This window comes from Lynx rufus, unplaced genomic scaffold (genome assembly GCF_022079265.1).
Source record: "Lynx rufus isolate CCGP_SWC_20201006 ecotype Redwood Valley unplaced genomic scaffold, mLynRuf1.p SCAF_20, whole genome shotgun sequence".
Taxonomy (NCBI): Eukaryota; Metazoa; Chordata; class Mammalia; order Carnivora; family Felidae; genus Lynx; species Lynx rufus.
In genome coordinates, this window is record NW_025814835.1 from 8282866 (window position 1) to 8299607 (window position 16742).

At 41.0% G+C, this 16742-nt stretch overlaps 1 protein-coding gene across 1 annotated transcript in view; it reads right to left on the reverse strand.

Moving 5' to 3' along the window:
- Positions 1–11729: 11729 nt before the first annotated feature.
- DOK6 (docking protein 6) overlaps positions 11730–16742 on the reverse strand; it is a 361914-nt gene continuing 356901 nt past the window's right edge. The window contains exon 8 of the mRNA XM_047086483.1: positions 11730–11869. Within this exon, the coding sequence (XP_046942439.1) occupies positions 11730–11869 (140 nt within the window). The remainder of the gene's footprint in view (positions 11870–16742) is intronic.

The following is a 16742-nucleotide window of genomic DNA, read 5'->3' on the forward strand; positions in this document are numbered from 1 at the left end:
ATCACAGGGAAGTGTTTCCCTGGTCATGTGTATCAATATTAATTTAGGTTTTAGTCACATAAAAGATAAATGAGAATTAGAAAAATCTAAGGATAAGAGAACCCAAGGAAGGCATTAACAGCACGATCAAGAAATATGTGTACATCTATATGTTCTATGTGTTGTATTTTATGTATATAATCAATGGATCAATTAATGTTTGGCTTCTGCAGAAGAAAACACAACCGAAAGAAAGATAACCAAGATAAACAAAAACGGAAAGGCACCTTGAGAAGGAAGGTGCACACATCCTGTGGGACTCTTACACAATGGCCATTAGTGGAGTGTTCTCACGAATGTGTGGACGAGTAAAAGTTACAGAGAGGGAAGGAGGCAAACCTTTAAGGCAAACTCTTAAAAGCTGAGAATAAACTGAGGGTTGATGGGGAGTGGGAGGACAGGGAAAGTGGGTGATGGGCCTTGAGGAGGGCACCTGTTGGGACGAGCACTGGGTGTTGTATGGAAACCAATTGACAATAAATTTCATATTTAAAAAAAATAAACATTAAAAAATAAAATATTTGCCAACAAAAGAAAACAGAAAAAACCCAGAAACCCAAGGCAGGGCCCGTTGTTTCTTCGCTACATAGGGCCATCAATTAAAAGACTGCAAAGCTTTTCAAAGAGATCACTCAAAAGCTTCTTCTCAGATTCAGCCCTGTTTGTTTTTACATGTTAATGGAAGTAGCGTGGAACACTTCTATTAAGTTAGACTAATATCAAGCAAACAACCCCACACCCGGCTACCATCTCCAGGCTAGGGAAAAGCATTAGTAAGAACCACTGGTTATTGTATGAATCACATGTTGTTTGAGCTTCAGGGAAAAGACACTATCTAGATAGGAACCAAAAAGGATGAACGTAATCTCTTTACGCAAGAGTTACCAGCAGTGACCTGAACTATTTGAGAGATCATAAAGCTCCAAATCCCACTCATAGATAGAACATGAACACACACAGTTAAATATAACATTTAAATATGGGGGGTGGGGAATGTGAGCTGGAGAGGAGCAGAGAGGGAGAGAGAGAATCCTAAGCAGGCTTTGTGCTTTCAGCGTGGAATCTGAAAAGGAGGCTCGATCCCACACACCATGAGATCATGACCTGATCTGAAATCAAGAGTCAGATGCTTAACTGACTGAGCCACCTAGGCGCCCAGCATTTTTTTCTTTATATTGCTGAGAGTGAGGGTTGCTTCTGGCTAGCAGCTTTAGTATTTATTGCTTTGGACACCAAGTTCTGTCTATATTTAGCTCTCTGAAATATAATTGCTAAAAAACTATAAACTTCAAAATCAGCAGGCTAACTAAAACGTTTTTGAATGGATAGTGGAACAAGAAAGGGTTTCCTAAGTTAAGGGATTGGCTGACTGATTGTACCTGCTTCATGACTTGAAATGCATACTTCTTCCCTAAATAGTGAGCACCTTAAAGGAAGCCTCAACTCTTGCTCACTTTTGAATTCTTAGCTCTTAGAAGATTCAGTGAATGTTTTTTAAAGAGAATTTTGAGCTAGCATTTTCTCTTTGGGCTACCTTATATCCCAAGCTTGCAAATATTCGGAAGAGTGTCAGGTATACAGAACACATCTGTGTTGTTCACACACATAAAGTGGGTGACTGAATATCTGTCTTCTGCTCAAGTTTGTGTCAAGGGAGGAATTGGGAATTTTAGAGAATGTGATCTAAAACATTTCTTGGGGGGGCGCCTGGGTGGCTCAGTCGGTTGAGCGGCCGACTTTGGCTCAGGTCATGATCTCGCGGTCCGTGAGTTCGAGCCCCGCGTCGGGCTCTGTGCTGACAGCTCAGAGCCTGGAGCCTGTTTCAGATTCTGTGTCTCCCTCTCTCTGACCCTCCCCCGTTCATGCTCTGTCTCTCTCTGTCTCAAAAATAAATAAACGTTAAAAAAAGTTTTAAAACATTCTTTGAATAGCGGAAGCTAATTTGGGAGTTATGCCAGACTACTCTGTCTGATAATTCCCTGTGATTAAAAAAAGCAGGGTCTAACTACTGAGAGAAGAGAGACAGAGAGAACGAGAGAGAGAGAAAGGAGGAGAAAAAGGTGGGGAAGGAGGAGAGGGGGAAGAGGGAGAGAGAAATCCAGAGACAGCTTTGAGAAAGGTATTTAGGAAGCGAGGGAGGCTGGCTTCTCTCGCCTTTCCCAACTCCCTCATTTCTTGCCATCTCATGTCTTCTGTGGATGCCAAATACCCGTGTGCTGTGGCTTCCTCCTGACACTGATGTGCCTCGTGAGTAATTAAAAGTAGGCAAGAACCAAGACCCAGGCGATACTGCATACCCTTTACTCCTGTTGTGTAAATGGTAAACCCTCAGTGAGCATTTAGTGACTGACTAGCTTTCCCGATCGTATAAAGCAGCAGCCTGAAACACCTAGATATTAAGATAATTCATATTTTCATGAATGTTCAGATATTCCACCTAGGTCTTGCTCAAACATTTATGTTGATAATTTATCATATGGATATAAAAATTCGGTAAGTTTATCTAACGTTTTTCATGAGTAACTTAGAAATAAGGATAGCAGTTTTGCCATTTGGGGGGATTATTTGATTTTTTTTACGTTTATTTATTTAGTTTCGGCAGGGGGAGCAAAGAGAGAGGGAGAGAGTGAATTCCAAGCAGGCTCCACACTGTCAGCAAAGAGCTGGACATGGGGCTTGAACTCATGAACCACAAGATCATGACCTGAGTTGAAATCAAGAGTCAGATACTCAACCAACTGAGCCGCCCAAGCACCCCTGGTTTTGTTCTTCTTAGTACATTACAAATATAGTGGAGTTACTATTCCTGGGCTGTGCCCTGTCACATGAATTCATTAAATATCTTCTTGGATGTCCGCTCCAAGTTATACACACCTTTGCACTTTTCATGAAGACTTTCCCCAGCAAATATAGTCCTCATGATTTCAATAGTGAGAAAAAAGAGGAAGATAAATCCATCAAATTCACATCACCAACTTGTTATGAAAGTGGCACCAAAAATCCATATCCAGCTATGTTTTGTTCAGCATTCAGAAAGAAGGGGCATTTTTGTCATCACTGCCCCGCCCAAACATGTTCCAAACTTGTACTGGCTGCAGAGAACTGAGAGCTCTCCTACGGTTTTCATTGTTTCTTCAAAGGCATGACTTTGGCCAGATCCACCCCGTTTTAGCATTATGACTGCTCCATCCAGGCTTCCTCCCTCACTCTGGTGTCTCTGACCATCAAAGACAGATGGAAGGCTTGGTACTCTCTTTAAAGACAGGACTCTGCAAAAGGAAGAATACTACTAATGAATCTAGTGAACTAACAACAAATGCCTGGCTAATATTTAAAGATTAAGCTTGAGAAATAGATTCTGTAAATGTATTTCCAGACAGGTTTAAATCCAAGGGACAAAGGATTCAATATCATGGCATGGAAAAGAATAAAGCCATCAATATGGAGTGTGGTCATGACTCTACACATTTCATCTCTGACGTGAAATCTTTGTCTACCAAATGTTCATTTTCAGTAATGTTCTTTGGTTGTTAAAGGGTGAGCCCAGCGCTGGAGGGAAAGTTGTTTTCTAGATTTGTGACACCATGAAAGCCACTTAAAAACTCTGGATATCACTTCACTAGAAGATAAAAGTATTGATCACCAATGCCATTGTCATATTAACATTCTATGATTCCAACAAACCACGGTCGACCTAATAAAAATTATATGTTATTATAACATAAGATTAGGAAAACACTGGGAATGCATAATAAGTTCTCAGTAATCTTTCATTTAATAAAGGGCCTTCTTTTACTTTATTTTGAAAATAACAAACCAATGAATGAAGGAATAAGTGACATTTTAAAGGTTAGGAAACTATGATTGTCAAAATTCTGTTTAATTACATAGTTACAGTTCATCACATGATAATAAAAATGTAAGGAAATCATATAATATTATAGTGCTAACAATATTAAGTAACACATGGGTAAAAACCATTAATTTAGATGTTTAAAATCTCAGTCATGCAAAGCTGTGATATAAAGTAGTATTTTTCACCTGTTTTTTGTAGAGATGGAGGACATTTTAATATTGCACAACTGTAAGTTACCCTCCTTGTAGCCATATCAGTTGTCAATTTCTTAGAATTATGAGTAAGACATTCATAAGGATTGATTGGGGTGTCTATTCAGGATTGAGATACAGAAACTATGAATTCAGAGGAGGTAATTCTTGAACTATGTATTTCATTTTACCAAGGGGAAAAATCACGCAGACAGATTTAAAAATAATGTAATTTCCTAATTTTATTATTGCCTCATTATTGTAACATTTTCTGTTCTGCCAGAAATTCACATTTAGGTTTCAGGGACAGCTATTCCTTTGCATTCTGTTCCAAAGGTGGCTCAACTAGTATTTAAGTACAGACGCCCCCAACCTATTATTTATCTGGAATAAATTGCGACCAAAAAGAAGGTATGCCAACTCATATAATTTCCAATAGAAGCAAATTTGTAATGGATATTTTATTCCTTAACAAGGGCCTAAGCGTCCAAAGTTATTTTTTTATCAAAATAATCATAAACATTATATTTAATCAATGACAAATGACATCTCTTTACAGTATAAGACCTCACACAGTATAAGTTAATTTAAAAGAATTTATAGAAAGAAAACATATAACACATAATTTAATATATTGTGAAGATTCATAAGGATAAGGATTTCAAAAGATGGGATAATTCTGGGTGGATCCAGGAAAAAGATAACAAGTGTGGCACATGTAGGGTAGGTCAAAAGTAAAAAAAGTGCCTGGGTGTGTATGTGCGTGTGTGTGTGCGCGCGTGTGTGTGTGCGTGTTAGGGTTTGTGTGGAGAAGGTCCAAGGGGCCTCTGCAGGTCCCGGGAGTTCTGTTTTCTGTAGTAAGGATGATACTGGCCTTTACGTTCATTTATTGTCAGGGAGTAGGTGGACTCGTTGTGATTTATATACTGCCCGCTGTTACCAAAATAATATAGAGTGCGTTATAACTGGAAAGAATCCGTATTCTCTACTTCAGGTCTTCACAAAAATTTAGAGCCTTCTTCCCACTGAACCCGCTGATAATAATAAGCATTGTTCTTTGAATTACGCAATAGATATGTAAATCTGAATTTGATTAACCAAATTATTTCATATTGACCTAAATCATGCTAATTTTTGATTTATATTTAACATCAAGATGCTGTTGTCATTTTATTCTTCACATTCCTTGCCTTTCAGTCCACTTGGCAGACAGTTAACGATACTGAAACACCCCAGGAGCCCTCTCACATTGTTTTCTTTGAGAGAAAGTCTGCAGCGACTTTTGAAAGAAAATAATTGAGTCATCATCTCAATTCACCTTATTTTAGTGAATTTAGACTTTTAAATTTCAGATTCCCCAAAATAAGCAAGTCTTAAGAGATTGTGGATCGTGAGGGTATTAGGGAAGCAATCCGATCCCAATGTGCACACAACTGCCAAGTCAGGGTAGATCCTTGCCCTGCTGTATGCACGATTCTGTGCACACAAAAAGGGCTGGTTTTATGCTCTCTTTAAGTGGAAAATCATCCTAAAAGCAAAGAACAGATGGAAAAAGTTCATTGTATCAACAACTAAAACTAGCTCCAAATAACTATTAAAAAATTTAAGTTTATTCATTGTTTTTAAAATTAGAATAGGGGATATAGTGTCGTAGGCATAGAAGAGAAGGTAAAATACAAACTTATTAAACAGAATTATTAGAAGGAAGCTGTAATATTTCTATTACAGATGTACTTTCCCTCGCCTTTAAATGCTTACAAGATATTAAAATCTCAAACTAGGGAAAAGTGTATGAAAATCATGAGTAAAGTGTGGTTTTCATATTACTTAGTAATTTTAACCTAGTTCTCATTTCTCTAGACTTCAGTTAAATAGTTGTCTAATGAAGTGTATAAAGAAAAACTTGATATGCAAGCTATTTTATTATAAAAAGAATCATTTTCCAACTTCAATTGCGAATGGAAGATTTTTGAAGTTCACATGAAACAAAATGTAGCCCCGGTGTTATCTAACAACATTGTGACAAATGCCATAAATAATTAAGCCAAAGTGCTACAGAGAGATAAAGATCCCCGAAATAATAATCACGATTACAATATGATGAATTAGTAGGAATACAAAACATATACACTTAATTAATTTATTTTTTTACTTTGACGATCACTTTAGAATAAATAGGTTTGAATCTCCAACAAGAACTGGGTGACAATGTAAGAGTCATAGAATTTATACCAATCACTCATGACCTACAAGACTAATGATTTGCCTCATAAAGCCTCTCTGTTGACATTGTTGGTGATGAGTCCAAGAAGGGTTAGGAACGTCTGAAACAATTGAGGAGACACTTTAATGTTCCAGGGCCTATTTATTTAGAGGCCATGTGGCATTTCTCAACTCCCACTATGTCTAAACGGGAGACAAGATAGAGACAAGGAAACAGTGCTGGACCAGAAGCCCGGAAGTGGACAAAACTACTGTTTCTTTGCCTTTGAGTAAGTGACAACATCCAGGTTTCCTCCTGAGTAGAGTGTAAACTGGGACCTTTATTCTACGTGATTGATTCCAGAAACCAGCTAGCATCCTGCCCATCTAGAAAATGTGCCCAACGCCTCATGATACTTCCATGAGAGTCTGTAAACTAGCTGCTGCCTCAACAAGTTGTAATAATTGTAGAAATGATACACCAAAGGTTCACATTCTCAAGCAAGAAAGTAAGGATCTGTGGTAGTTTCAGGGAGAAAAGGGTGGGTTAATCTTTCAAACACATTCATGGGGAATTCACCCATGTTGCTCTCCTCAGACATATTTAGCCCCCAGCCAGTGTCACTGATAACATACTTTCATTTGGAAACTCTAATGACGTTGGCCATACAAAAACGATCCTCAGGTTACTGAAGAGACATCTCAGTGTGGGGATTTTGTTACGCATTCTTTCACGCTCAATAATTTTCACTAAACCTAAGGAAGCATAGTTGGTGGTTGTACGTTGTCTTTCTGTGGTCACTTCAAACATGGTGCAACTGATGTCCTCTTTCAATTGCATGCTCAGTACTGGGTGAAGCTAGTCAAAGAAGGCCAAGTCTGTGGTATGGAACCGGGGTTAGAATGTTCAGAGAGTAGGGGCGCCTGGGTGGCGCAGTCGGTTAAGCGTCCGACTTCAGCCAGGTCACGATCTCGCGGTCCGGGAGTTCGAGCCCCGCGTCAGGCTCTGGGCTGATGGCTCAGAGCCTGGAGCCTGTTTCTGATTCTGTGTCTCCCTCTCTCTCTGCCCCTCCCCCGTTCATGCTCTGTCTCTCTCTGTCCCAAAAATAAATAAACGTTGAAAAAAAAAATTAAAAAAAAAAAAAAAGAATGTTCAGAGAGTAGAGTCTTAGTGTTACTTTGGACATTTCATTGGAGTCTTTATAATTTTATCTAAATTGCTGCCCTCCTAAACTGGTCCTGTCCTCCTCTTCCCCCTTCATGGGAAATTGCACTCTATACATTTCATAGGCTAGGAATTCATCCATGTGGCACATCACCTCGTATTATAATTATTACTGCAAATCTAGTGACCGATTTGTATCTATTTGGAGAAGACCAAGGTTGGGGGATAGTAACGTACAGTTAGTGATTGATAAAGTAATTTGAAATTGCAAGATATTGATCGACAAATGTTAATAGAATTGGAGAAAAATGTATCATTTTCACTTTGAGCAGTTTTAAGTATAATATTTGTTATAAGACCTAACGTGTTCAAGGCCTAAAGCTCAGCCCCACTGATTGTATATTGCCCTTTTATTGTGCTGTGTTATAATCATCAAAACTGGACTACAATTTTTTATAAGAATATAATTTGCTTAGCTTGTTTTCACATAGCATTAATGGTTGATTTTAGTAAGTGGCTCAAATCATCTAGGGAGTAGGGTACTCATGCTTTTTTACAAAGTTTTCTGAGATATTGGCCAAAGAATGAGGGGCAGACATCAATTTTTATGATGTGTTTTTAATATCTACTCTAAAGATACGACATGCAATAAATAAATTGGATCTGTAAAAAGTATTAACAGTGTAACATTATTTATCAGTCCACTGCTTCTATATTGGACGGAAAGTATTAGTGGTTGACCACTTTATAGGTGATAAATGATTTTCAAACATAATTGCCCAACGAAGACAGAGAAAAATTGTACAAGCTACTAGGATTAGTACTCTAGTTACTACTTGGTGAAAAAAAGTGAGGTTTGTTTTTTATAAATATGTTTCACTTTATTTCACATGCTCTATCAAACAGCGTCTTCCCTAGTACATAAGTAAATATACATTTCTTATTTCTTTAAGTTCAAATTGTGGCAGTGGCCAGAACTTATTGATTCATAAGTATTTGCAACCTGCATAAATAACTTAGTTCTGAGTGCCTATTACTCATTCGATGAATAAGTGAAAGATGTGTTTCCCACTCCCCTCCCCCCACCAGTGTGGTAAACTATTGGGTCAAGGTTATTTTACACTTTTCCACACTTTAAATACAATGGGTGCAATAATTAAGATTTTCTGGAGAAAACTTGGGGACATAAAAACTGAATCCCCCTGTGTCATCTTTCCATGAGCCGTGTGGACCCTCCGGGCTTTCTCTGCTCTCAGAAGAGCCTCGATCACTCGTGTCAAGTTCCTTCACCACTGGTCTCTTCCAACCTGATACGGAAACTGTGATCGTCTTCATTCATGTGCCTAAGTCTGGTTGGAACCCCAGTGGGGTCGCTCTCAGAAAGAGCCAAAGGATGTCTTTGGTTCATAGCAACCCCAATTACAGGAGAGGTAGAATACAATTTCTGAAGGGAGAAAATGACTCACAAAGTAGAGAGGCCTCTTCAGTCAAAAACCTGTGAGCTCAAGTGAGTCGAATACATGTTTACGACCATTGTAATTGCTCCCGTGAAATTGGCTTCATGAAGTTCCAGGAGAGGAGAATGGTACTGTAACTTTTCTTTCATCTTTGGTTTTGGTAGAGGATTTACCCGCTTGTCATTTTTATTACAATGCACACTGCCATATGTCAAGAACAGTAGGCTAACATAAATTCTCCTCTCTGTTCATTTAGCGATTTTAGCTTAGCTATGATTATAAGTATAGATGGAGGAGTACAGATGCTAGAATAAATCTCCAGAAATGTACCGTGAGAGACTTCATAGCATTATACTCATTGTGATACGATTGGGTTAAAGGCTTGGGAAGAAGATTCCTCTCACACGTGCTTTTGATGCCATTATTTTCAGGATGCGCTGGCCCAAGATGAGCCTGATCTTTGGTATCTCCTCAGTTAAGCTCACTGGTCCCGATCCCAAGGAAATGGTGTTCTCGAAGCAATTCCGGCAGGTATTGTGTCTTCCACGAAACAGACACAGGAGCAGACTCATCTGATCAGCAGAATCCCCCCCGCCCCCGGAGAAGCTGAGACATGAACCAGGACCCCAGAGGGCCTTTCCCCACAAGTCTCATGTAGTGACTGTGGTCTCTAAGCAACAGCTCAACTGAGTGAGCGGGCGAGAGGCTTGCTCTGAATGTGGCACCACTAGGAGCTGTGCTCAAATGGTCTCAGCGGGGAGCTGCTCTGGTGCGTTTCACTAAGGGCATTTCAGAAGCAAATGCCATGTGCTAAGTGATTCGGAGGCGCTTAACCCCGAAAGCTGGGATTTTAGGGAAGGCTGTATCACCAGCATGAGGAACCAGTCGTCCGCTTTTCTGCTGGGTCAGCAAAATTCATGGTGCAGAGAGTTTGAGTAACTTTCTTTTTATCCCTGAAAGCTTAAGAGAATTATTTTTCACAGCCACATTAACTCTTATGATTAGCATCTTGATGGGGTTTTCATACTTATCTGAGAGATTCAGAGTCTAGGTAGTTGCTCTAGGTGTAAATTTATCTAGGAGGGACCTAGAACCATTTCTATTCAATAGTCATTCTCTGAAATAGGTTGTCAATAGGCACTCAAGCTACGGAGAGAGATTTTAAAAAAAAGAAAGTCTTATTACAGATCAGCAAAACAAGTACCCCTTCAAAAGACCAACTTTAACAGTTTAAAGAATTTTGCCATTAGGAAAAAAAATGAAGTTTTTATCTTACATGATCTGGGCTCACTATTCTTTAAACTTGCCTTGGAGTATTTACAAGCTGACCATTTAGGCATGTGGCATCAGATACTTCTAGGTAGGATAAGTTTTATTTTTACTCGAGTGAACTTCAAAATTAAGGGCAAAATTAAAGTATCTTTGTTGACACTAATTAAATTAGCCAAATTCTTCAGTTCCCTTTAAACCTTGTAGGTTTGTCATTAATGTCAGAGATGAAAAAAAAAATTATATTTGCTCTATTTTCTCTTATCATCCCAGCCAACCCATGTCCATTAAAAAGAAAGTAAAGCCTAGCAAATTCTGCTGACATAGCACATTACAAGGGACCAATTGGCTCTTTGAGAACAGCATCTATAAAATTTTAAATAATTGGTATCTATAATCCTGTTCCCATTGTTCTTCTGACTGCAAACTAGCTGAGTTCTTTTTAGGTGTGTGTATATATATATATATATATTTTTTTTTTTTTTCCCTTCCTTGAAAAACAGTTTCTCATTTAGAGTCTTTCTTTTTCTTGAGATTAAATGGAGGCCAGTAGGTGATCACACCCAATCCTTCTCACGTAGTTCAGAGGGATGGCCAGAGAGAGAAACATCGTCAACAACAAGGGAGTACGAGGCAGAAAGACAGCGTGGTAACATGGCATGTGGGACAGCTAGACTGCTTCCTTTGTTTTCCAGGGTCCCTCCTTCTCACATATCCATTTATACTTGTCACAGGAGCAGACTTGACTACGTAAATACTTTTGCTAATAAAAAGCCTTTTTTTTACAGCACTATTTTAAAAATAGCTATTCAACATAACAATCTTAATTTTAATGCACCAAATTACAGTTTTCAACAATGTAAGTGAGCATATCCTGTCACCCTCAGCACACATTTGATATATACTTGTTAGATATACATGGATATAGCCATATCCATATCTATGTTTGTCTACAGATGCGCACACACACACACACACACACACACAGAGTAGAGCTACAAGGCCCTGCCTAACAGTGTGTTCTAAATCTCATTTTCCCTTAATTGTCACCGGGCTTATTTATATGGAGAGTTATGATGCCATTAGTAGACCTTGCTGGATTTGTCCCCATCAAAACCTTCCAAGCCACGTAGCTTGTGGTGGGTGACATTATGTCTAGGGACAGACCCTGTCATCAGGTGGGAGGGCTGAGCCATGAGGACAGGGGTAATGCCCACCACCCAGGTACAACCCAGTGTGGGCAACTTCTCATGGTGCCCAGGCTTCTGCTACTGCCAGAACCAGGAATTTTATTTAAAGGACAATTTGGATTCTATTTTTGTAAAACATAGATCCCCCCCCCAGCCCCCCCGCCAAGAAATTCAATAAATAAAGGACTTAGCCACAGAGTCAAGGAAGCAGAACTCCAGTGTTTAACCTTCCACTGGGATTGGGCTACACCCGGCCCATGTCAATGTTACTGCGATCGGTCTTCCAGGAGGCAGAGGGTGCAGTGACACTGCAAGCAGGTCCGGACAGACTGTGTCTCTGGTCAGCAGGCTCTCTGAGTGTCATTGAATGAGGCTGGAGCTGTAGCTGAACCCGTAGCTGCTCGACCGGGACAAAGACTGCTGTGTCTCCTCGCTCTGCTCCGAGGCGTAGCTGGGAAACGTCTGTGCGCGCGACATCTTGGACGAACCAAAGCCGTGACCTGAAAGGAAGGAAGGAAGGAAGGGGGGTGCTTAGAAACCCGTTCAGAGAAGCCAAGGGATATACCGAAAACAGACACACACACACGGAGCCGAAGCCCGCAAATCCTCCAAAGAGAGCTCCAGGTAAGCATGCAGGTGTGGAAGACGGAGAAATGTGGTGCTGGACTCCTTTGTGGGTCACGAATGGGGTCGGTATTTTCCTCAAGTGCACCTTGTCAAAACTGCTGGAGGCCAGAGAGCTACGTAAATGTTCTAGGGATCTGAAACTTCTAGTATTCTTTAGCTATTGCAACAAAAGCAGAAAAGCTTTTCTGGAAAAAAAAAAAAAAAGAAGTTGGTTTTGATGGAGAGCCTGGAAGCTGCATGCTTTTCTTCTCTACTCACTCGCAGGATACAACAGCAAATTACACACTTTCCTAAAACCTTTTTGAGCAGGCAGATTACACTTTATCCTAACCAGTAACCATCCATTATCAGGAAAAGCCTTCCCCGTTGTAGAGCTTGGGGCCCTGGCTTATCCTGTTGGGTTTGGGAGTACCTGAACCCCCTCCGAGATACGATTAGCCTAAATGATAAGCCTTTAGGGTTACCAAAATAGCCTAAAAGTCGATTCTTCCAGAAAACATATTTAAAGAACATTCTATCCATGCTTTTGCTACTTCAGACGGGTCCAAAACAGAAATGGTTACTGAAAAGCTCATCAGAATGCTGACCATATAGGGAGAAAGTGTCTCTGGATGGCTTCAGATGGACTTTCCAGGGGCTTCTCCAACCTTTTAACTGGGAATTAATTATTCTTCATAGTTGGGAATGACAGTCATCTAACGGATGTGCTTAGCGAGCAGAGAAGAAAACTAGATCTTGTGTGAAGGAAAAGACGTATCTAGTTTGATTTGTAATGTTTCTGGTCTCTACCAGAAGGAGTCCAGAGAAGACAGTCTGCTAACACAGAAATAGGGACCATCTCGTCTTGTTCCTCCGGAGGCACTGTCCTTTGTGAGGTCATGCACCTCATGCCAGTGTCGTCACCAGGCGTGTTTGGTGACTTGGAAAATATCCTTGCAGGTTCTGAAGCTTGGGATCCAGGGAGAAATGTAAATGAATTGGGTAATAAAAGACTAATTAAACTGGCAGAACCTCTTTGTTAAAAAATCGTGAGAGTAAAATCACTTTATTTTAAAAAATATTTTAAATTAATTTTTTAATGCTTATTTATTCAAGAGAGAGAGAGAGAGAGAACACAAGTTGGGGAGGGGCACAGACAAGGAGAGACAGAATCCCAAGCAGGCTCTACACCATCAGAGCAGAGCCTTATGTGGGGCTCGAACTCACAAACTGTGAGATCGTGACCTGAGCAGAGATCAAGAGTCGGACACTTAACTGACTGAGCCACCCAGGTGCCCCCATAAATGGCACTTTGGAGTCACCATTGGGTTGGCCTAGTTCTCTTGTAGACTGAGGCTCCCTGTGAACAGGTTGGGGTGGGGAGATGTGAGTGTTTCTTCTTGGTCTCTCCCTCTGGCCATGCCTGTGGTTCTGCCATCCAAGCCTCCTTCTGAGCTTCTGGACCTTTCTGCTCCCTCCCCCGACTCTCTCAGGGCCCCCTAACCACACTTCCTCTCTTTGTGCCCTTACACTGAGGGTGGTAATGCTGCCTGCTGTGGCCTGTCCCTCACAATTCCTTGTTGGCTCTGTGACTTGCCTCCCAGCACCGTAAATAATAGTCCACTAAACTCTCCTAAAATCTCAGCTGGGCATGTCTTCTCTTTCCTGGAGGACCCTGATGCTGCAAAGAGGAGCACTGGATCTGGGGAGAGGCAGAAAAGGGGAGAAATTAAGGGGATCTGGGGTACCCCTGGGGTACCATCAAGGGTGAGAACTCAGAGCTGAGACCAGATATGTATGCTGCTTCTGCTAACTGTAGGTGTGACCAACATAGTGAGTCTCACTGTGTCTCTTGGGTTCTCAGTTTCCTTCTCTGCAAACTCCGGATGACATTCATGGTACCATGTGGCTCAACTGATTATCAAATCAGTGAATAGTAATGGAATTCAAACATGTTAAGTGCTATCACCATAGTGAAATGATCAGATGTCACCACTGACTCCAGCGGGGTCACCTCTATTGAATGGTCAGAGAAGTTCTCCTGAAGAAGGTGCCATTTTGACATGATATTTATGTGGCAAAGTTATGGCAGAGTCATCGGATATGGAAAAAAAATCACTTAAAAGTTTTAACAATTTTGCCTCCTTATCTAACCATTGACTTATCGGATGATAATTCACAGGTCTTATGAGCGGAGATGCTGGCATTTATCAGCATAAACCAGCTGGATATTCTAATATTAATATAACATCCCTGGCCTTGGTTTTATCTCGTTATTTAAAAAAATAGAAATATTTGAAAGAGAGCAGTGCTGGAGAATACCTTTAATTCACATTACTTGTGGGCTAAAAGCTAAGGCTTAAGTTGTGAATTTGGAAGAGTCTTGGGCAAACGGCTCTTCACCCTAGAATCTTGAGTTGTAAAAATTCGATCGTGCAACTAATATTTGTGAAACATCTGCTACAACAGTTCAACACTCCAGAGGGGAGACGCGGCAATGGCAAGTGCAGTCCCTGACTTTACAAGGAGTCCACAAGCTGCTTTGGGAACGACGGCGTGGCCAAGGACAGACCACAATCAACACCACTGCCCTCTGCTCCCCGTGTTGTAAGGATTGAGTGGCACACCCCCTGGGAAAGCACCCGGGACTCAAGATACCCAGCAGATGCTAGTTTGCTCCCTTCTGTCTCCGCTGAACGGGTGCAGATTCGTGTTGGTGTTCTTGGCCAATGTCTGAGCTTTCTCCGCCACATCGGCATGCTGCCCCTCACGGTGACGGGTTTCAAATATTTCTCTCCTTCAAGGTCAATACTGCCTTCTTCATCTCTTCTATGAACAATTTCTAGTCTAATTGGAAATTAAATTGTGATTGTCTTTACTTCAACCATTTCTTTACACACACTTCACAAATGATGCTATTTAATGCTTATCACAAGAATAATATATCTCAATCAGAACCGTACATATGAAGGCTTAGTAAATGCTGTTTGATTATGGCAACAATGAGTATGAGAACAAAAGGGAGAAATGATTAAGCATTTTCTCAGTATTTATTTGAATTATGCCCTTTGGCACTGTTGATGAAAACAAAACAGAAATCAACTTTGTGGCTTAAATTAAACACTTGCTCGAATCGACTGTCCACAGCACTGAACAGAAACCCTATTTAAATGCTTCTGACACTTTCTCTCCAGATCATCCCCTGAAGACAAATAAGGTGAATATGTACCCTGGGGATGTGGGGAATTCTTTAACTTAAAAGCAACAAATATGTTAACGGTTGTTAGTCTATCCTAAAAGTCTTCCTGATTGATTGATTGATTGATGTTTATTTATTTTTGAGAGAGAGAGAGAGAAAGAGAGAGGGGAGGGGCAGACAGAGAGGGAGGCACAGAATCCTAAGTGGGCTCCAGGCTCCGAGCCATCAGCATAGAGCCCAATGCGGGGCTTGAACCCACAAACCGCAAGATGATGACCAGAGCTGAAGTTGGATGCCTAACTGACTGAGACACCCAGGTGCCCCATAAAAGTCTGTTTAAATTTTTGTTTCTATCCCATTTTATATTCATGTTTGTTTTAATAGAAAGTAATATTTTCTACCCTTATTTTCAGGTAAACTGACTATCTGGGGAAAAACAGGTATTTCCCTGACAACTGGAACTATACTCTGAGATGACACTTCATAACATCCCCCTACTTCCTTCTTCCAATGGTCTGTGCACAATCCCCACACTGAAAACCACTGTTCCTTCCATAATGACAGAAATATACTGGATGTTGAGACATTGAAAACATTCACTTATGGGGCGCCTGGGTGGCTCAGTCGGTTAAGCTTCCAACTTCAGCTCAGTTCATCATCTCGCGGTTCGTGGGTTTGAGCCCTGTGTTGGGCTCTGTGCTGACAGCTCAGAGCCTGGCACCTGCTTCGGATTCTGTGTCCCCCCCCCCCCTCTCTGCCCCTCTCCTGCTCAGGCTCTCTCACTCTCTCTCTCTCTCTCTCAAAAATAAGTAAACATTAAAAAAAAATTTTTTTTAAAGAAAACTTTTGCTTACTCTCACAAGCCTATATGACTTCTCCCAATTCCAGAAACTCAAGCAGCACAGGACAAGGGGGCAAGATCACTCTAGCCGTAAAAGGAAAGCTTCCCTCGAGGCCTCCTGAAAGATTCAATCCAGTAAAGGACTAGAAGGAACACAGACATAATGGAAAATGACAACCGAACCAGGGTGTGAGACCAGACTCACGTCACATCAGAGGGCAAAACAGAACGACAGCATGTTATCAATCACCTCCCCTTCCTGAGGGGGTGAGAAGTACGTTGTTGCCCGCACAGGTTCCGCTGCCGTTCCCTTTCTGGAAGCTCCTGGTTTTCTGTGCTAATGCTGACTGTATTCTTTACATAAAACATAAAGGAAGTTGTTTCTTTGGGAAGTCAGAAGGGTCCCAAACATAACACTCATGCTTATTAATTGGTAAGAAATAACGGATACTTGATTTGAATTTATGTGTTTTATTGGTGTGCTGGGATCTGGGAAAGATGGAAGGGTGTTGTCCATTAAAATAAGAAAACATGGGGCGCCTGGGTGGCTCAGTCAGTTAAGCGTCCGACCTCAGCTCAGGTCACGATCTCGCGGTCCGTGAGTTCGAGCCCCGCGTCGGGCTCTGGGCTGATGGCTCAGAGCCTGGAGCCTGCTTCCGATTCTGTGTCTCCCTCTCTCTCTGCCCCTCCCCCGTTCATGCTGTGTCTCTCTCTGTCTCAAAAATAA